Raw genomic sequence first — 21,772 nt, forward strand, 5'->3', positions numbered from 1 at the left:
TTTTTATATTTTGTGTTTTCTTGGTTTGTTTGTTTGTCTTTCCTCGTCCTACTTTTTTGCTTTGCTTTATATTTTCTTCTATCGTTTTCTGCTTTTTGGCAAGGCGAAGGAGGAAGGTGCTGGAATTATGGATGTAGTCATAGCCAATCTAGTACTTTAGGTCATGATAGGTAAAACTATTTAGGAGATTAAATCTTTTGTGCTCTTAGGGGCAGTGTTTTCTTTTAAACATTATAATGACACTTGGTGGGGTATTTAAAAATGTTTGTTAAGTCTTTAAAGAAAAAACCCTTTAAGGAAGGAATGTCATATTTCATGTCTGGCAAGGACACTTAGTGGGGTATTTAAAAATACTTGTTAAGTCGGCGAAGACCCTTTAGGGAAGAAATATCTCATTTAATGCCTTGTAATGATTCTTGATGATATATATATATATTTTTTATAATTGAGAGAAAGAAGATTCGAATCTTACTCTTTAAATAAGAAAATTATACACCAACCAATGAGATAAAAATACTTGAGTGTGGTTATATACTTGTAAAAACTTATTAACTCTTTATAAGAGTGAGTAGTCGAGGGATTGTTGAGCTACTTGATCACTGGTAAAGGTATATTCGTAGTTAATCATCTAAAGCTGCACTTATGACCGAACGATGGTACATTAGTACTTTTTGTTCTTTGTACTCACTTTCGATAATAATAAAACATTTTTCTTTTATGTGGCTCTAGTAGTTGTATATATGATATTCATTATGTCTTATGATTTTGATATTACATTTTTCTAAATTAATTTGTGGTTATTATTGATGTTTGTTCAGATATAATCAAGTTATTAACTGGTTTGGATAAAAGTGTTTACTCAAATGCCGCACGAGCTATGATATTCCAAAAAGATAACAAAATGAAAAACAACTAGGTGAAGTTAAATATATTTAAGATTGGCCACATAAAACAAGATTATTAGCTAGAACAACTTTTTTAGTTTATGAACTTAATTATAATGTACAATATGATATTGCAATTGCGAAATAAAAATTGTGATTGATCACAATCATAAAAGCAAATCTTTATCTACTTTTATTAATGAATTCACCATAATTGAGATTTTTGGATCGTAAATTTATTTTCTTTGATAATATGTTTGCAATCAAATTAAGCTATTATAATATTTGCCCTCAATGGAATATCATAGAGAAATTGAGATACCAGCTTGAAAGTTTCGAGAGAAAAATGAAATTTATAAGATAAGAGGGATGGCCCTTCTTTTTTTTTTTTTTTTTTTTGAAAACAAGAGATACGGCTACTTGATATTATATAAATTGAAATACTATATAGTATAAATAAAAAAAGAAAAGCTTGAACTTAAATTTTAAAATATCACATAATTAAAATTCAAAATTTGTTAAATGAATAATTATTTTCACTAGAAGTATGAATTTGGAAAAGGATAATATATTAATGGTTTTGTGTACAAGTAAGCCAAACATTTCAAAGGAGACAAAGTATTTCAATTTCACATTAAGTAAAGGGATTTTAGAAAGTTAAAATATAAGTGTTGCATATCTTATCAAATTAGTCTTTTGGAGAGAATGTAATGATCTCGTGACAAAATTATAACAAAATGGACCTTGATCTAGACTTGATCCATGCCAAGCACATCCAAAGAGGAGACAAGCAAGGTGGTCGTCGACGACAAAAATGTCATCGAATTAGATAAGTGAAAATATTATATTAAATATTTCAAAAAAATAAATAAAATGTTTCAATCTCACATCAAGTGAGACGATTTTAAAAAGTTTATAAACATTGAACGCAACACAGCCTATCAAGTTAGCCACCAAGTGACAAAGAAGTGATCCATGTTGAATCAATGTGTATCCTTTGGTACAAGATAATAAAATCAATTTAATTGCGAGAAAAAAGAAAAGAAAAGAAGAAGTATTTAATAGTGCGGCTTCTGTTCAATACAGGATCTTCAAATTAGTTGACTTTTTGTCAAAGGGGAATCACCTGTTCTTGACTAATCCAACGCTCATGGTGTAGCCACCACTCTTTTCCATCCCATTTGCTGCAAAAACAATAAAGAAAGTTCGTATCTATCTTTTCGCAGTACAATCCCAGGGAAAACATTTCTTAAATTCATATGTCGCAATTAATTATGGGAAGTTCTATTAGTGGATTCATTCTTTTCTTAAGTAAACTATTGAAACAGTGTCCAAAAAGTCTTTAACAAAAGGCCACCGGCCCTTTAGTAGAAGCTTCACCAAATATTATTCCAATCTAAAAGAATGCGATGGTGCTCCAAATAATCATTAATCTCCCTCTTTCATTTTAATTTTGAATAAATTATATATCTGTCATTTCATTATAATTAATTCTATAATGATTCTCTAATCACATACAAAAAAACTTGACGGCAAAAGTAATGATGGTTAACATGATAATACATAATTAATTAAAAGATCGCCGAACAATCTATGATGGCCACTATTATAAGATTATAATGAAGATAAAAAAGTTTTGTATTTTGTTGTCTCTTTGCATTTTTTTTTTTTGAAATGCAAATATCTTATTGTCTCTTTGCATTAAGTGTATACATAATTAATAAGAATTATTCAGATAAGATCGTACCCATATTGGTGTTGCTATGTATGTGAAAATGATAACTACCACTATTTGATAAATTAATGTTGTAAATACGTCAGGCCATTAAATTTAAAAGCCAAAATTTAGGGATATGTCGTTGAAATTGTGAAGACTATGCTTGCCATTAGGGCAGCCAAATTAAAAATTGTTCATGTTTTTATTACTTTTTGGTTGAAACTGAATTTCGTCGAAGCTGACAACATTATATTTTTTTATTATAAAGTTTTTGTAGCTAGGTTATTTTTTTGATGCTGAAGATATATTTGTATATAACACATGATCATCCTAACTTGATATAAGATTTTAGATCCTCATGAAACATTGAAAAATGAAATTCAAATATGAGATTTTATTTTCTTAGATAAAGTTTTAATTAATATCATTATGCGATTAATTACTAATGGTATCTTCTTCTTTCTTTTTTAAAATTTTTTGCAATAAGATTACATTTGTAACTAGAAAATTAATGAAATTTTATACTTAATTCGTCGTGGTGAATCTCAATATTTAGCTTTTTGTGCAAGCAAAGCAAACTTGAGAATGATTTGGTTAATGCTGAGGAAGGTATTATCTAATGGGATAGATGATCATCTGATATGAGGGAATTTACTTGTACTTTTCCTTTACAATGAAAAAGGCAGATGTATTCACCAAGGAAAGAAGAGGATAAGGAGGAAGGCAAAAGGTGGAATGGATGCCTCAATGGATATATACACATATACCTACTACTACAACTATCACTATTATTATTATTATTATAAATGCTTTTGGTGTATTTATCTGAAAGCACTAACTTCATGTCCCCACCATAGCTCTTTTCTGGGATTTATAACTCACTGATTCATAATCAAGCAACCAAAAAACTGGGAGATGTGGGGATCTTACATTTGATATATATAAATAAATTGAAATATTCCTATTAAAATTTGAGAATCTAAATTGGAAATCTCATATTTGAATATTGAGACAGGAAAAACGAGATTTATAAGAGGAGATAGGATTATCTTTCATTATATACCCTAAAATTATATATTAAAAAAGAGAGTATATATCATTTCTCTCTCTCTCTCTCTCTCTTATAGTTATATTCCTTTAAATTGTAAGGGTAACTTTTCTTCTATAATGCCAGTCTTTTTCAAATTAAACGCCCTCTTCTTTTGGTTTTGAAATGTTCCATTACAATTAATGGGCATTCCCTTTTCTGTTTTATTACCTTTTTTGCAATCTCTTTCTTATATTTTACCATAAAAACACTTTAAGGTGTTATTTGCCTGGTACAGAATTTAAGAAACTAAATAAAATTGACAGAAAAGTTCAATTAAAAACAAATAATGCATAAGCTTTACTTCTAGAGAAAATTATCAAAATTCTGATTCTTAACAATTTTATAAAGTAATTTTTTTAAAAATTATGTGACAAAGTCAAACAGAATATTCAACTTTGAATTCTTACTTTTACTTTGTGTACGTTAAAGCAAGGCCAAGAGGAATGAAGAATTCAAACTTTAAAAGATAATCATTCAATTAATCAAATCTAGATTAATATAAAATTTAATTAATTTCAGATAATTATTTTGCACAATAATTAATAATGAATTTTTTTTAATTTCTTCATGCTTCAAACAAAAATAATATATGTTTTGGGCTTATAATTCAATTTAATTACTTAAGTTAAAGGAACATATTTCTAAAGGATTATGGAAATATGTCTTAGATTTTCTCCAAAACAGTACATCACAACCCTATCCATTGCCTTATTAATTTCCATCGTCTGTGGTGGGAAGCAAGAATCCTATTCTTCACTCCAAAAACTCTCCAATCTTGAAATCTGTACCTTGCTTTGAATACTTTCTCACTAATCAATCATAATTAATGTAGCCTTTCAAAAAAAATTCCTTTCCCCTTTCTAAATTCATTATTAATCTCAAGAAAGAAAAATAACTTCATGTTTGAATATTAATTTAACATCTAAAATTGTTATATATATATATATATATACACACATAAATATATAAACATATGTGTGTACATATGTATGTCATGATAATAAAATTGTATGATAGATATTTATAACATATGAGGGTGGGAGTGGGCAAACTCTTAACTTTAACTTCCCCGGGCTTCACCTTCCTCTTTCACGCTTCTCCATCTTTCTATATGCTTTCCTCAAAAGATTCTCTTTACCCTTCTTTATTAGTTATAAACAATTGTCTACTTCATCCCCCTTAGTTTGGAATCAATCCTTTTTGCCTTTTCACCTTTCAATCTAACATTGGATCTCTCAATAAGGTTAAACCTAAGAAATTTGTTTATGCATTTCGCCCCGTGATGAAATAAAAGCTTAAACATTTGATATACCAAACTAAACAATATCCAAATTATACTCTAACAACTTAGATTATTTGTTTCAATTTCTTATCAAAAATACCTAAATCTTTAATAATGGTTGGTGCCTATATACCCTACTCAAAATTTTATAGTTCAAATACTCTTCTCCCAAATCAAAACAAAACAAAAAGTCGAAATTTGAATTTAGTTTATCTATTATCTCGATTTTAAAATCTTAATCTCTATCTTGATTTAAATGAATTTATTTTTTTACTAAAAATAATTGATAACAGTGTGAAAATTCTTCAATTAAATTCGGACACATCACTTTGTTTTTTTATAATGTAGCATGCCAACCTAAATATTTTTTTACAACCTAGCTTTAGGTTTACATTTTTATGATTTTCCTCTGGATAGTATTATTACATATTTATTTGCAAATTGTCTAGGCATAGTTTAGTCTAAAACGGTGTAATTTGTTTTTCTTTGTCCCAAATATGTAAAAATAAAATAAAAGTTTATGGTTTTTTATACTGCAGTGGTCCGGGTAATGAAAAAAAATTAATCTAAGCAAATTTTTAACACTATGATCAGTTGTTTTTAAATGGAGTAATTTTAATAGAAGTGTATAATTAAATTTATTAAAATTGAAGTGGATGACTAACAAAAAATTAAAATCCTTAAAAAAGGCTAAATATATATATTATTATATAAAGGAGGGAATTTTTTTTTTTGATAAAAAAGGAGGGTCAATTTTTAAAACATAAAGTTTATTGAATCTAATAATAATAATAATAAGATAGTCCTCATTTCCCTTTCTTACCAGTTCTCACCTGGGGTAATCCAAGCAACTGGCAAATCATACCAATACCGTTAAAATAAAGTAGTACATAACAAAAAATTCACCATCTAATTCTTCTTACATTATTGAACATGCATGAACATTATCATCGCTGAAGAACGATACGAAATTCTCTTCGGGTGCATTCGAGGAAGAAGTTGCTGGAAACGCTTGCACAACGTTTCGAACAAAGCCGGAGGGTGCCCTTTTGTCGTAGGCACCAGAAACGTAAGGATAATAGACAAGATGTTGAGGGATATAAGGCCAGAACTCTGCTCTCTTTCCAGTGCTCTTCACTCTCTTCAACACCTTGTTCGGATCAACGTAGCCGCTTACCGTTACCCGGCTTTGTTTTCGGTTTACTTCCACTGTTTTTACACCTGCGTGGAGTCATGGATGCAGAGAAAGATCGATGGTATAACAACATAAACTACTGTTTAGTAAATGAACATTCATGTTATATACGAATAATGCTTGTAATTTTATATGAAATGACAAATTAAGTAGTAATTGTAAGGGAGGGTGACCTCCTTCTTCATATATTATGTAACTCAAGTTACGTGTCAAAGACTAGAATCTTATTTATTCGGTCTCATTTGACTATGGGGTGGGGGGGCGGGCAGTAGTAGAACAAGAAAAGCAGTTTGTACAAACTTCTTAAAAAATAAAACAATAAAGAAATTGTAAGGTAAAGACAATTGAGCATAGCTCACAAGTCGAAATGAATTGAAGTCAAACCAGAAAGCCTGGAACCAATGATTCTAAATTTTACTTGGGGTTTTTTGTTTTTTTTTTTTTTTTCCCCTTCTCATGCCATGTAACCATGACAGCAGAAATTCCTAAGTTACATCACTCCAAAAGCTATCTTCCAATGAATTATTAGCTATTTTTTGATAATTACAGACCATTACAATTCAATTGAAAGGTCTTGTCTTTTCATCAAAGGATAGCTCATAATGGAAAAGATGGTAGCTCTTGTCAAGTTAAAATGTTATAAAATATTGAGTTTAATTATGGGTAATTTAGTATGGCTCAAAGTTTAATGAGGTTTGAGCTCCAATGAAGAAAACACTTATGAAACTATAGAGAAAAAGGGAGAGACAGAGGGCTTCATTATAGAACCTTTCATTGAGGTAACAGCATTTTTCACTCTTCTTTCACAGCCATCACAGTCCATTTTAACCTTGATTTCAACAGTCTGAGAACAATGAAAAAAGCATACCATCTTTAGCATTAAGGCCATCAAAAATGCAAAATCACTAGAAGAGAGAAATAAGGCTGCAATATCTTCAGTTATATCTCTAGGTAATTTCTCACTTTGTTCTTCGGAAAGCAGAAGATAAAGTAATTAAAGAAGGGAATAGAGAAAGTAAAGAGAGAAGTTCTTTCTGTCTCTATATATGCTGCTAATGAATGCCTACCTGCATTGGTTTGCGTTTGCTTCTTGTGCTGGTGACAGTGCAAAAGTTGGAAAGATAATCAAGAGCCCCCATTTCCCTTCTTTCTTAGCAGAAAGCTAACAGTTCACAGAAATGAACAGAGAAAAAGACAGAGAGACAGACAGAGAGAGAAGGAATGTACATATGATATAGACTATGAGACTTGGTATTTATACAGATAGGCAATTCTTACTTTTTTTATTTTTAATATAACGAAATTAGATATGTATAATTCATCCTCTCACACCATTACCTTTTTTCAGAAAGAAGTATCAAGTTATATCGGTGTAAAATTACTTAATATTTTAAAAATTTATAGTAAAATTTAACAATTTATTCATACTTGTCCTGCATGTAAAGTTTTAAATTAATTCAATATTTATATCAAATCATTCAAGAAAATTGTCTTTTTTAATATATATTGACGGTTGAAATTTTATTGTTATCCAAAAACTAATTAAATATTTTCATTAACTTGAAATATGACATCTCTGATCTATGTAAAATTGCACATGAAATCCAAGGGTTTAATTAACAAAACATAAATCCTATAACAAGATACGAAAGAATATAAAACTCAATTAGTAGTAATTATACGGATGCAAGTGATTTCTTCTTATTCTGCTTTTTAATAAATTGCTATTTATTATCACATGCATTGCACGTAAATATTTATTTTTTATTCCTTTTTAAATAATAATAACTCTTATATATAAAATACAAATCTTTCCATAATATATAGTTAATTGTCTATATTTAAATAAAAGGCAATTATACAAAAAGATAGTTAATGTTTCAATTATATAAAATTGAATTTTGTAATATTAATTCATAACTTATTAAAAAATATTATATGTAAAAAAATTATGAAAGTCATTCAATTCAGTTAGAATTCCTATTTACAAAATGGATAAATTTTATTAACATTTATAATAAAAAAATATTTTTAATGAAATCAATCAATGCAATTAGATTCTTATTTACACATAAGATAAATCTTATTTATATTTATAATGAAATATAATTTTACTGAAAGATTCAATGCAATTAGAATATTTATTTATAAATTGAAAAATTTTTATTAATATTTATAATAAAAGTTATTTTATGCAATTAGAGTTCTTGTTTATTTACACATTCAATAAATATTATTAATTTTATTAATAAAAAATTATTTAAAATGACAATTTAGAACTACAATGAACAAATATGATCATTTTCACTAATCAAAAAGTTTTTCAATATCTGTACTTTTGCTTATAATACTTATATTTATATAGATTATACATTTGTTTGGCACATATGATTTTGGATTGAGCGATGAAAAGTAATCATCTCTTATTTTATAAATCTCATTCCATCAATTCAAATTCCATATTTTCAATTATATATTATGTATCACAAAGTGAGTGAAAAAAAAAAAAGTTTGAGATGATTGCTTGTAGATAAACAGTTGCTTGTTGGATTTAAAGGAGAAGATATATGAAGAGGTAGGGTCTAGAAAGCAATGCTAGTTACCATAAAAATAAAATTAGAAAAAGGAAGAAAAGGCATGCCCACAGACCATGCTAATGTGCCCAAAATCATGAGGGGTGGACAAGACTGCTTTTCCCAACACCTGATTGTTTATTTGAGTGAGACCCCATGGAGGGATTAAATTATAAACTACTTTTTATGTTCACTTTGAATTTTGTTCAATCAGTGTGGCTTTGCTTTCCAATTATTTATTACTAAAATTAGTCACAATAATGGCTTCTATTGGTTGATTCTGTCCCCTATTTCATTGAAATTTCACAAGCAATTCTTCCATCTCTCTTTTGGGTTTTATTCCTTCTGTGATTGTCCTCCATCATTTGTGTTAATTCCAGCAATAACAAATCAACAATTCATACAAGAGTTAAAATAACTTGTGCATTTCAAAAGAATTTATCTCATATACTGGATATTCATAATTAACCATAAAGAGTTATTAGGGTAAAACTCAAATCTAAAAACACTTATTGTTTATATAGATAACTTATTGTCAGAGTCAACCTCTTGTTAGTCTTTATTACATTGTTCAAATGCTTGCTAATGTAGTTGTCATGGATCTTATATCATTACGAAATGAGATAAGACTTTCTTCAATCTAATAGACATTTTTTTTGGTTAAAAATATCAACTTGTGACAAACGATATCAAAGTTTATCAAACTCTTTATTAACGAGAGATACCGGGGTTGAAGTAGACCCAAACTAAGATTGATTGATCTCTTTTCTCTATGAGCAAAAAAAACAGTGTAATAAAATCGAGCTTTCTTCCACCTAACAGTTATGCTTTCTATATTAGAAACGTGGGTCGGTAACATCGCTGTATGCCAAATTCCAAACACATTTCTGGTAGTCAAAATTCGAAAAGAACAAGCAATTTAGTGACAACAATCGCGTAAACCATTTTGCTTGTATTCCAATAATTTGATTATAGCCAAAAAGTGAAAAAGAAGCAGCTCTTTCCCAGATGCCCAGCCTAACTCGAGCAATAGAGAATCATGGACTACCGTCCAAATTTCGAACTCTCTTTCTTCACCATGAAGTGCAACGCGCCTTTTTGGCCGTCCATCAAAGTTTGTTTCTTTTCTTTTCCAGTTGCGTTGAGAAATGAGCATTTTTATGTGCTCTTACAAGGTTACCATGTGGTCATCACTGTATGTATTGCATATTCCCTGTTTTCATATCTTCATTGTGAGCCCGATAAAGCAATGAACTTTATGCACTTACCATAGCTCGGTGGCAGGTGGCAAATGCTCTAATTTGGCCAAGATGTAACCTTTCATGTTTTGATAAGTCTTACCCAATGATTGTTTTCTTTACTACATATCAAATTTGATAATGTCTTGAATAGTTTGTTCGTATGACAGAGACCTGCATACTGAACATTAGAGCTGTCAGATACAACATTCTCCAATAGCTTAAATGTAATGTAATAACAACTTCCCTTTGGTTCAAGTCTCCCAAACTGAAGATGATAATCTGTCCTCTTAGGCAATGCAATTAGCTGCCCCCAGAATGAACAATTGAGCAACAGCTACATTGTTAAGGACACCTTGTTCTTTGTCAAATAGTATCATGCCCTAAACAGATCAAATCCTTTATGATGTACAATGATATATGCTAGAATATTGACAGTTAAGTCACTTCATTCTCACAGATGAACACCCAAAATAAAATCCCAAGCAATTAATCTCATGTAGTTATCACCTAGTATGCTCTTCATCATCCTTTAAAGGTGATGAATATATGCTCCAAGCTCAGGCACTTTGTTCCTCAATTAATAGTCACAACTTATAACCAAAAAAATAATCACTTCATTGAAAAACTAGATTCTGAATTTGCTTAAAAGAACTATTTTTATGTATGAATCAAATGACAACAAACAATTTAGAAAACAAGGAGAGACTATTTACCACTTTTTGCTCTTTGTGCTGACCTTGGTGATAGGTTGTGCAACTATAGAAATACAATTTAGAGGTTAACAATTCAGTGTTGCACATGTCCGTTCAAAGGAAAAGGAGGGCATTATAAGACACAAATAAATTTGACATATGTCTCAAACAATAAAGAATAACAGGAACAAATATTAAAACGTTTAGAATCCAAATCTCAACAGAAATTTTACACTGCCGCTCTATGTAAAATGCCTCCTCTGTTATAATGTCTTTAGCTTTTGACCACGTAAACCGTTCCAAAAGGCAGCTGCAGTTATTACCTTCTTACCAGGAAGTTGAACCTCCAATACCTGCTTTAATCAACAAAGTTTCAGGATCAGCAAATCAGGGAAAGCAAAAAAATAGAAATGAGACTTTGGATGTAGGAATAGCAGATTAGAAAATTATATTCGGCCACCTTATCATTAACAGCTTTAGAATAAAAATAAAGGTTTCTTCGTAAACACAATATAGGAGAACTGGATGTGTCCAATGGATATTGTACAAATTGCAACTTCTAACAACACCAATAAATCCCATATAGCATTCATTGGAAAACCAAAAAACTATAAATTATCACGCACCTCAAGAGCCGTGCATCCTCCACATGGAAATACCAGTGCACCCTTGACGAAAGCAATGTCATTTACATCATTACCCTGAATATTATCGGCAGGCCCTACTCTTGTGGTGATGATTTTAAGTTCCAGGATATTATGGCTGCTACTTTTGTCATTAACAACAAAAATTTTTGCTCGGGTTCCTGGCCAGCCTGCAAATGCGCGAACCTGAAGAAGTTGCACATCATGACTGCATACTCAGATTCACAGCAAAAGGAAGAGAAACCAACCTTATTATGTAGGACTAAAGCTTCATCATCAAAGGATAGCCATGATTCTTCAGGAGTTATCTGCTTAAATCAGAGAAAGGTTAAATTAGGCAACATAATGTACCAATTAGAGGTCACTGGCAGAGCTACCATATATAAAATTTGAACATATTGTTTGGCCTTGTTTGCTACTTTACTCATATAACTGACATTTATAGTTTGCTTGTGAACTATAAAACAAGAAGCTAAACCAATTAAACTTCAACATAGCAAACCTTAGGCCAGATCATGCAAGACTTTAGTCATGATACTATACCACAATATTGAGCTTATCTACCAAGCAAGATATATGAATGTGAACAAGACCAGATGCATATCTATGCATGATCAATATGCCTAAAATCAATGAAAAAGGAGCATTTTCTAGTAGAGAGAACAAGTATATCAGAGTTAAGGGATGCATGTTCAATAAAGCAAAAATGGCAACAAGTAAACGAGGGAGAAATGCGGAGCTTGATTTCTTTGCAATTGCCATGCAGTAACTCTTATGGAGGATCACAAGAAGCACATGTTGATAAAATTTTAAACAAACAGTTCTTTCATTGGAAATGATGCTACTACCTTTACAGGTGCTCATACATTTTAAATGCTGTAAATTCTTACAGAGCAAGTTGCAAAGTTTTTAAAGCCTGAGCAATCTCTCATTTCCATCAGCTCTTTTCAGTTGACTCTGAGTTGAGCCTAAAGTAGGCCATCATATGAAAAGTAAACATTTCACCAGCCGACAAATATGTTGTATTCCACTAAACATCAGGAAGAGGCAAAAGAGATTCAAAGTTTATTTTTACATGAAAATACTGAATAAACACGCAAAAAATGTGACGAATAGTATGTAAATATTTAAAAGTATAGCAACATATTTTTATTCATATTATATACCAACATTGATAAACATTCAGAAACAACACATGCCATTAGTGAGTAATTTTGTGGATATATAAGAACATAGACGCAACCAAGAGGGAAAACAGAGTTCAAATAATTCCTATGAATGATACTTCGAAAAGCAAATAAACAACTAAAATTAATTGAAGCCTTGCCTTAGGAGCCAAGGTAGCTTTAGAATCATCTTGAGGTTCAGCATGCACCTTGGCTGATCCGTCGAATATGGAAGGAAGTTTGCTAATAAGAAGTTTAGACCCTGCATAATATAAAATGAAACCAATCACCCAAAAGATGAAATTAAAACTAAAAACAAGATAAATGAAGGTAACTGAACCAAATAATATTGCATTGACACGTATAATTGCACAACATAAATCCACATAAATCTAAGCAGCAGATGATGTTATTCATGAGAAATATGACTCAGTAACCAGAAAACAGGTCTTACAGTTCTATTATTTAGGCAAATGAAAGCAGTCTATGCCAATGATTTACAACAACAGTACAAGAGTTATATCGAAATAGTTAAAAATAGGCTAAATGCTCATGTTAGGGTTTAGTATCTTAGTTTGGTTTTCTATAAGGAGTCTTCAGTATTTTCTTTAAAGTCTAACTTGAATATGATTTCTAGTTATGTTAAGATTAGGGTTGAAAGCAGGCTTGTAGCCTGTATAAATATTGATGTACTCTTTCTTTTACAGACAGATTAAGAGATTATGAGAATATTTTAGCAATGTTGCTATTGTGATTTTGTGATGCAATCAAGCTTAGGTGCGATGCTGAGGTTATCTTTTCTTTCCTGTTTCTCTTTTCTTTATTCATTTTCCCTATTTTTATAGGAATTTCAGATTATTATTATCATAAGCCCTAGCACCCCAAGCTGTTCTACATCAGTCTGATGTTGCAAATACATCTATGCAAGCATGAATGAATGAAACAAGATCGCTTTATGATATCTATAGCAGTACCTGACTAATGTGCAGCAACAGGCAACATCAACAACTGATAAGTTTCATGCAAGTTGTAACATACGGATATAAAGAATAAAGTAGATAACTGCAAGAGTGTTGCAGTATGAAACAGAACAAAATATGAGAAGTATCCAGAAGATAATAGGAGCACCTTCAGAAAATAGTAATGCCAGCAAATCTGGTGCCTGCATGCAAATCATGTTAGTATTTGTCAATATAATTAATTTATGAGGTTAGAGATTATAAGCTAATGCAGCATCCAGAAGATCAATTTAGAAAGCTAAAATTGAACTTATAGTGACTGTGGTGTGGATGTGGTGTATGCACAACCACATCTGTGCTTATGTGCATGCATACGAGTGTCAGAAAACATACATGGCATCTAATGGAAGAGGCAACAAAAGGAAAAACATAAAGGAAAAAAAGGCAAATAATTAGCTAACTATCAACATTTTATATTGTACGTATGATGTAAAGTTAATAGATGAAAGAAAAGTCCATTTATCACTAAAACACTTGCCTAGTGTTCTCACTAATGGTGTAGGGCAAACATCTTTTGGACTTGCAAATGTAAATATTGGTTAACTTAAACCCTTTGATCATAGACAATATCAGCCATTATTGATTTTTCAGGCAACAATTATCCTTACCTTAATTTGGTCATCAACTTCCAGTCTTTCACGAGCAATGACAGGTCCAGCATCTAATGCACGTACAGTAAATGCTAACGAGACTCCCGTTCCTTTGACACCATCCTAATGAAGAGACTGAATGATTGTACATCATAGGATAATCATAAAAGCATTCAAATAATTACAATGAAATCTTTAGAGAGGATGAACCTGAAGTGCTCTTTGAACAGGAGCGGCACCGCGGTACAATGGCAGTAGACTTGGGTGTATATTTACTGTTCCTGAGAAAAAAGATGCATACTTTGAGACTTCTAAAAGATAATTTATCGTTTATCCTTAAGAAGACATCATTGTTCTTAATACCCGAACCCTGAAATTTTGCAAATGTACAAATTATTCATTCTATTTCTTCTAATGGATTATCATGCATGATTTGGAGCCCTAGTTTGATTTTTATGCCATACAGGAAACTAATTCATTATAACATGAAGAATATTATAAAAATACATTACAAACAAATTCTACGAACGATGTACTATTAACCTATAGTTATGTTGATTGTTGATTGAAGATTTGAGGTGCATTATGGATAAGAAAAGAAAGATTTGAAATGCTTTAGGGGTATTACTCCTTAGCTATTTAACAATCTAACCACATATACCAAGTACAATGACCAAGCTCTCTTCCAAGTAGTATATGCTTTCCAAGCTCAAGTCAACAAAACAAGCAATCATCTTTCAGTACAGAAACCAGCACCTGACAGAAGGCTGAATCAGTAAAGATCACATTTCTATTATATATTTAAAAGAAATCTGGTAGCAGGGTTTGTTTACTTGAGAACAAACATTAGATAAGCACAAACAGTATATGGGCAGAAGATAAACAAAACTCCAAATTTGTTAACAAAAATACCATCGACTAACCTAATGATGGAATATTCAGAAATCTCGTGGGTAAAATATTCCCATATGCTGCTGTAATGCAAAGTTCAGGCTGCAAAGTTGTCAAACTGGACAAGAAAGCCTCCTGCATAAAGTAGAAAGAAAATGAATTGTTTTCAAGCAAATAATTACTTATAAGCAGGTTAGGAAAGTTTAATGGCTTTTATATGAGTAACAAAGTAGACATATAAGAAAGACTGCTAGAATTATTTTGTTGCTTCAAAAGTGTTTAAATTAAAAGTATACTTAAAAAAAAAAGGCGGCACTTGTTATTCCACCCGACTGATAAATACCAATCAAGGAAAACTAATTAAAAAACCTAATTTCATCATTTCCAAACATAACTTAAAAATTAGCTTACCCAAGATAAGCCAAAGGAACCAGATAGATACATACATGTTCACATTAAAGAGAAAATTTTAAAAAAGATCATTATTCAGGCAAGACTTTTACACAGACTTGAATTAACACAGTATAGTAACACACACACACACTCACATTAACACTCAACTCAGCAATTAAATAAGGCCTTTCTAGAATATTGCAACTGAAAAGTAATTAGTTCACATGCATCTCAGACAACAACTTAGGCAATATATCAAGTTCACAGAATAGACCATTTGAGAGAAAGCAATCATTATTTTAATCAATTTGAAGGCTATGAAGAAAACTGCTATAAGGTTTAACACTCATTCTACTTAGCCTCCTGAGTCCTCACCCTCTGCCCCCTGCCCCCTCCTTTCTTTCTTCCATACAAAGATCAGTTGTAAACAAGATTCTGACTTTCTAACTGGACCAAAATCACTTCAAAGATTATTTGAACAAGATAGCAGTAAAATTGGACCAAAATTTGAAGATTAGATTTATACCAATTCAAAGCAGCACATTATTAATGCAGATTTAGATTTTCCATAAGAAAATGATTATGCTTCCAAACTGTACTAAATTAAAATAGTGAAAGGAAAATTACCTCTCCAGCACGTTGTGGTGTGAAGATGAGGTCAGAAGGAAAGCCTCTGTCAAGAGCATACTGTGCCACTGGTGACGGCATCATCTTTCTGCCCCTCTCTCTTCTAGAAGGCGGCTGAGTAACAATTGCTGCAACCTAAATATTACCAAATTAGCAATTATTATCAAACGAAAACTATCAAAAGTATCCCAAACAGAAAACATTTTGTAATCTCTTTTCTCAGCAAAACAAGGCATGTGCTGATTGATTCAAGGTGCAAATACCAAGAAACCAGTAAAGTTTCAATTCACACAATTTGGCCTTTAACCTTTTGGATATCAAAATAGATTTCCCAAAAACTACTTAAAAGTGGGGATACCAACTGATAAGCTGAAATCTGTTTACGTTTTAGCATTCTTATTTTCAAATCAATTTCTCAAGTAATTGAACTGTTGCTTTAAAAATACCGGAGCCTAAAATCACCAAATTTTTTTAATAATTACCAATAAACATTATCTCTTAAGAAGAGCCTATTTTCCAAAACTAAAAGAACCCATCATCAAACAGACCAAATTATGGTAAAAGAAAAGAATAATAAACGCAAACTTGAAAACTTTCAATCAAAACTTCAAATGTTTTTCTCTTCAGTACCTCAAAAGAGGAACTTGGTGCAGCAGAGGCATTGAAGAGAGCATCAAGAACTGTTGCAGAGACCTGAAAAAAAAAACACCCATGTTATTAAAGAAATAAACAAAGAGCAACAAGATATACATTTATGCATATAAATTTAGTATATCAAAAAGGGCTTCTTTTTTTTTTTAAGTTTTTTAAAGTACCTGAGGGGAACCCAAGAAGACAAGTGACTTTTTCTTGGAAGTAGAAGAAGAAACTGCTGCTACTGATGATGATGATGCTGCATTGAAGCAGAAGAAACGACGTAGCATTAAGGATGAACACATTCCTCTCTTGCTCTTTTGTTTTTCTACTTCTTCAACGGCTAAATTGTATTGGTCTTTTGCTCTTTTGTTTTCTGCTGCTGTCTACCAGTTGCACGTTTCTGTTCGTTTATCTTGTGACAATTTACTTTGGGCCACGGATCGGGAAAAGGATTCGGCTTTAACGCCATTCCAAACCCAGCCCAATCTTCTTTGTGGTTTTGTTAATATAAAAGAGTCATTTCTGGCATCTTACCCCATTTAAACTATTTTATTGTCCCTTAAAAACTAGAGTTTAGATTTTATGATCAAGTTCGTAAGTCTTATTTCTTGACAGGCATCAACATATACTTATCATGAAACAGTGAATTTTCACTTCTTTTATACTTTCTTTTCTCCATTTTCATCCCTTTTTTTTGTCTTAATCAAAGGTTTCTCCTCACATTTCCATGGTGTGACTACATTGAAGCAATGCCTCAGCCATTTCTAACCCGCAAATATTAAAAGCATCACAATTTTCTGGTCTGGCTAGGCTGGTACGTAAGTTCAATCTTTTAGACTTGGAACATCAAATTCGTTTTTGGTTTGATATTTATTGGAAAATCAAATTTCGAATGTGGGAACAGGATAGAATGAAGATTGGGAAAAATGAAGGAATTGCAAAAAGGAAGTGGAAAGAAAATAACCATTACTGCAAAACCAAACAGCTCAAGTTTTCACTCCTATGAAGTTTAACAGAGAAAGATGCGAAAGAGTTAAAGAGCTGGGAAAAGCTTGTTGAGGCTGCAGGGTAGTGCATAGAATTCATCATTCCTAACATCTGATTTGTATAAGCTAAATTTCTCCCACCACTTCAAGCCACTGTCTTTTCTTGTTTCATCATTTTCTCTGCACAGTGTAACATCCAAGAACAATGCAACCAAAGCAGCAACTGTTGTATGAGACATGAACATCACTGTCACTATGTCATTGAGCTGCAATTCATTCAAAAGTGTCAAGTAGCTAAAAACATGAAATTTTTAAGATTCATTTATTTACTTTTATAAGTTTAGTCCTGAGATGTTACCCATCCAGGATTATGAGCTGATCTCCAACCACCATGGTAATATTCTCTGAAGTACTGTGGAACAGATATTCCCATGAAGAAAGAGAAGCCTAATATGAATTTTGTTCTGAAACTGTTCAGGTTACAGAATTGGAGAAAGCCGAGACCAGCAGAAGAGACACAGCCAAAGAGAACACAACTTAAAGCTGCTAAAATGGGTAGTGGCACAGAAGCAAAAAATGCTCCAAATTTTCCTTGTAAAGTACACAACATAGCCAAAGATCAGTACTTATCAAAAGAAAGATACTAGAGTGCAACAGCAGTGTAAATGAAACGAGGAATGAAAAAGTACACCTGGAGCTTTTTTAACTTATTGAGGTTGAGGATAAATTATACTAGAAGAAATCTAAAACCTGCCATTATATTTAAGGTTGCATGGATGGCCTACCAAATATAGAGAAGAAAATCATAAAGCCAGCTGATATTTGTATCACTCTGCGGCTTCCAACCCTTGTCAATGCCAAAAGCCCGGTGTTTTCACTGTAGAGAGCAAAGTATAAGTATAGGTGGGGCTAGCAATCATCCATCTAATGTTCTAAATTACATTAATGTTCAAGAACTAAAGTTTAAGTTCATTACACTGATGCAGTAGTGCCAGTAACAGAACCAAGCAAGCCATTGAGCAAAACCCCAATACCCTGGAAAAGCAAAGGCATTGTACAAGAAGGGATAAAGTCTAGAATTGAGAGTAAGGTCAAAGTATTGTTCGTTACTTCATTGACAGTTCTGAGAAACAAATATTACCAGCCATCCAGCTCCACGGCTGATAACAGAAGGAGGCACTGGAGTAGCACTTCCATATCTTGCTGCTGCAAAGAATGTTCCAGTTGACTGCAGAGAACCAGGAGATGGTTACTGAAAGTTAAAAATTTCAATCTTTCTACTAGTAGGTGTTATGTCTATGATATGTAAAGTCTAAACAAAATTTTTTATTCAATTATTCAATATGTATGGTTCTGCTCCTAAATGAGTGAAATTTAATTTTATTAAGCAAGCTCATAATGCAGACTTTTGCAAAAGAAATTATACTTGTAGATCGATGGTATAGCATTAGGTGATGTTTCTGTTATCCGCCTTCTCATGGCTCCAAAAGTATGAGAAATTGATGGCATAATAGATAGCTAAGAACCTAGAAACACTTTAAAGCTCTATCAAGGATCATACCTCAAAGAGAGATACCAAAGAAGCAGCCATCATTGCAAAAGCTTCTCCAGGATTAAAAGTGGGGCTTCCCCATTGAAAGGGATAAGGAATATATATCCTGCAGCCAAGGACATGATATGAAGTAATAAGACCTTATGTTGTCAAAATAATACCATTTATAAATATTTTAAACAAAAGTGTCTTTAATAATTTGGCTGGTTTAAAAATTGGCACTGATAATTTTTCAGTCTCACCAAGGAGCTGAGCTAAGAAGTCCAACACGATCAGTCCGGCAACTAATCTGAGTGTTCTCAGGTTTGTGTTTATATACAGAAGCTGAAGTTAGAAGCTGAGCAAATAACCATGTAATTGCAACTGAAAAGAGGACTGCAAACCGGTCATATATGGGCCGCTTTGATTCTATATAACGAGGAAGAAACTGCAAAAGCATTGAACAGGTGACAATATTAAGGGGAAGGAACTCATCCATAATGACACATTATAAACTGCATGACATCTTAGATAGTCTGGTCAACTGAGAAGCTGTAAGATACATAACTCTTTTATAACTGAAAACAGTAATCTGTGTTCACTCTAAACAGAAAAATTGTTGCTTGAGAAGATGGCATTCCTGGTAAAAACTCTACTTTCTAGGATACTCTTGAGAAATTGCTAGCTCGGAAAGGAATTGATACTTAACCTGTGAAATGAAAACCATCACTATAATAGCTGGAAGACCAATTTCAACACACTTTGCCACCTAAAAGGAGAAGAAAGAAAAAAGGCTCTAAGCTTTTGGTGCAAGAAAGACAAGCAGCACTGCAATCATCAACAATAATTGAAAGCAAGGGGTGAAGGATTGAACTCTTTACCATGGGGAAGCCAAGATGATAAAGTCCAAGCCCAGTAAAAGTCACGTATGGAACAACAGAAAGAGGACTAAGGAACCTGAAGAAAGGATAAAGTACTCAGAATACCCAACCATCCAATAAATCTGAACACGTTTGCTAGAACTCACCTCACAGCATTTCTCCACAAGCCTAAAAATCCCATTACACTTTGGAAACATGCAGCAATAATCAGTGCACCTTGGATCCCTCTCATAGTCCATACAAACCTCTATAAATTCATAGACAAGGTTACTGAAGGCAGGAAATATAACAAACGAAAGTGAAAAATGATACAATCTAAAAGAATTATTTCAAGTATAAACAGCAATCAACCTCATAAGGATCTAAGTAGGACTTGTATCTTGTCGCTTGGATAATAGAAGTCACAGGGATTAAATATGCATAAGAACCAACTGCCACGGTAGGCAGTCGGGTGCCAAAGAATGATTGAAGAAGTGTGCTTAATCCCGAAACGAAGAGTAAGGTCTGAATCACTGTAGCCTTCTCTGCCTGAATTGACACGAGAAAAAGACTTAGCTTAGTTACTATGTAGAGGATAATATGTCAAGAAAACAGAAGAATGATCATGATAAATATCAAATTGAATCCTTACATTCCCACCACCCATTTGAGGAACGATCATGCTTGGAATCAAAACAGTGATGCCAAGAGTCAACAGATAATGTTGGAACCCCAATACAAGTGCTTCAGCTGCAATGTGATCAATTTAGTACCATCAGACTGGTTAAAAAATCTTTCACAATTTAACTAAATATTGAAATATAAACCATCCCTATCTTATATTACAAACCAGAACGAAAGCACTATGACGCCATTAAAAAGTGAAGAAGCAAGATGAAATAAATAAGTAAAATATTCAAACTACATTTAAATGAAAACAGAATTGACTCCTAATGCAAAACGAAAGAATGGTAAAGAATAGAATCTATAAACAACAGTATGTACGGGATTAGTGTACAAACGCCAAGGAGGTGGACTGTTTATGCAATATTGAATTCCGGGTAGCTGTTCTTTCACAGGGTGAGCTTGCGGCTCCTCAACTTTTTTATTAGCACCGCCTCCGCCACAGCCACTGTTGCCACCACCTCCACCACCACTATTTTGGGCCATAAATGTGTCAGGAATATACTAGCAAAAGGAGTAAAGAAGCAAAAACTGAGGCAAGTTTTATGAAGAATGGAAAGCTAAAAGAGATTGTAATGGCATTCTACCATGCATGTTGTATTTATATATTTATAACTATTACTCATTTCCTTTGCTTGAAGGGTTACAAGAAAGGATAATCACAAAGTTTAGTTTGGGTTTAGCTATGCAAAATTTGAAAAGATATATGATATCAAACATTAAGGAGCTCAGGGCTGGCAGTTACTAAACTTAAACCATCAGCTCTTAAAACCAGTGTAAAATCATATTTACAATTTATTTGATTTGATTGGGAGATTTTTAACTGATCAAAAAGGATTAAAATGGGGCGGTTACTAAACTTAAAATCATTCATCTTAAAAGCAGTGCAATAATTTTTGGAGTAAAAATGGGGGAAAAGAGACATGAGCCCCAAATCTCCCTCCCTAATCCTCCATATTTTCCCCAATCTTTCAATATCCCAAAAATCTACTCTTAAATGGAGGAGAATTTTAAGATTTCTGTAAGTTGGTTGTCCTGCAACTAATATTCTTTAATTTGCACTTAATTGTG

General features: G+C 32.2%; 3 protein-coding genes across 6 annotated transcripts; all 3 read right to left on the reverse strand.

Moving 5' to 3' along the window:
- LOC18601936 (heavy metal-associated isoprenylated plant protein 21) lies at positions 5,813 to 7,379 on the reverse strand. Its single transcript, XM_018119250.1, has 3 exons — positions 7,236 to 7,379; positions 6,937 to 7,012; positions 5,813 to 6,194 (listed from the first exon to the last, which is right to left on the reverse strand). Exons 1-3 carry the CDS (start codon positions 7,305 to 7,307, stop codon positions 5,893 to 5,895), a joined length of 450 nt encoding a protein of 149 aa, XP_017974739.1. The 5' UTR covers positions 7,308 to 7,379; the 3' UTR covers positions 5,813 to 5,892.
- On the reverse strand, positions 9,608 to 17,012 carry LOC18601938 (methionyl-tRNA formyltransferase). 4 transcript variants are annotated; one of them, XR_001927313.1, is made up of 12 exons: positions 16,820 to 16,987; positions 16,635 to 16,697; positions 16,005 to 16,139; positions 15,017 to 15,119; positions 14,304 to 14,374; positions 14,112 to 14,216; positions 13,613 to 13,646; positions 12,646 to 12,746; positions 11,567 to 11,626; positions 11,301 to 11,504; positions 10,696 to 11,027; positions 9,608 to 10,362 (listed from the first exon to the last, which is right to left on the reverse strand). XR_001927313.1 is itself a non-coding variant. In XM_018118641.1 (12 exons), the coding sequence occupies exons 1-11, from the start codon at positions 16,940 to 16,942 to the stop codon at positions 10,938 to 10,940; spliced, it is 1,089 nt and encodes a 362-aa protein (XP_017974130.1). In that variant the 5' UTR covers positions 16,943 to 16,987; the 3' UTR covers positions 10,620 to 10,738; positions 10,908 to 10,937. The 4 variants fall into 4 exon arrangements, 3 of the variants coding, with proteins under 3 accessions (XP_017974130.1, XP_017974131.1, XP_017974133.1); XM_018118641.1 differs by lacking the exon at positions 9,608 to 10,362 and having other exon boundaries at positions 10,620 to 10,738; positions 10,908 to 11,027; XM_018118642.1 differs by lacking the exon at positions 9,608 to 10,362 and having other exon boundaries at positions 10,620 to 11,027; positions 16,820 to 17,012.
- On the reverse strand, positions 17,581 to 21,237 carry LOC18601939 (putative nucleobase-ascorbate transporter 10). The gene is made up of 13 exons (XM_007033041.2): positions 21,040 to 21,237; positions 20,670 to 20,767; positions 20,390 to 20,566; positions 20,185 to 20,285; positions 20,039 to 20,114; positions 19,867 to 19,926; positions 19,421 to 19,605; positions 19,188 to 19,284; positions 18,768 to 18,854; positions 18,603 to 18,661; positions 18,412 to 18,503; positions 17,985 to 18,217; positions 17,581 to 17,892 (listed from the first exon to the last, which is right to left on the reverse strand). Exons 1-13 carry the CDS (start codon positions 21,185 to 21,187, stop codon positions 17,674 to 17,676), a joined length of 1,632 nt encoding a protein of 543 aa, XP_007033103.2. The 5' UTR covers positions 21,188 to 21,237; the 3' UTR covers positions 17,581 to 17,673.

The sequence above is a fragment of the Theobroma cacao genome, chromosome 4 (assembly GCF_000208745.1).
Source record: "Theobroma cacao cultivar B97-61/B2 chromosome 4, Criollo_cocoa_genome_V2, whole genome shotgun sequence".
NCBI classification, from domain to species: Eukaryota; Viridiplantae; Streptophyta; class Magnoliopsida; order Malvales; family Malvaceae; genus Theobroma; species Theobroma cacao.

Bases quoted from the DNA above. Each gene is read 5' to 3' on its own strand.
- LOC18601938 (XM_018118642.1), bottom strand. From the start codon at position 16,942: ATGTGTTCATCCTTAATGCTACGTCGTTTCTTCTGCTTCAATGCAGCA. The intron at 14,217-14,303 runs GTTCATCCTCTC...TCTCTTCATTAG, and splicing joins CTGTTCAAAGAGCACTTCAG to GATGGTGTCAAAGGAACGGG. The intron at 12,747-13,612 runs GTGCTCCTATTA...TATATTATGCAG, and splicing joins GGCATTACTATTTTCTGAAG to GGTCTAAACTTCTTATTAGC.
- LOC18601939 (XM_007033041.2), bottom strand. From the start codon at position 21,187: ATGGCCCAAAATAGTGGTGGTGGAGGTGGTGGCAACAGTGGCTGTGGC. The intron at 18,855-19,187 runs GTATGATCCTTG...GGTTCTCTGCAG, and splicing joins CTTTGGTATCTCTCTTTGAG to TCAACTGGAACATTCTTTGC. The intron at 18,662-18,767 runs GTAATATTTGTT...TTGCTTTTCCAG, and splicing joins GCCGTGGAGCTGGATGGCTG to GGTATTGGGGTTTTGCTCAA.
- LOC18601936 (XM_018119250.1), bottom strand. From the start codon at position 7,307: ATGGGGGCTCTTGATTATCTTTCCAACTTTTGCACTGTCACCAGCACA. The intron at 7,013-7,235 runs GTAGGCATTCAT...CATTGTTCTCAG, and splicing joins GCAAACGCAAACCAATGCAG to ACTGTTGAAATCAAGGTTAA. The intron at 6,195-6,936 runs GTTCTATAATGA...GACTCCACGCAG, and splicing joins TGCTGTTACCTCAATGAAAG to GTGTAAAAACAGTGGAAGTA.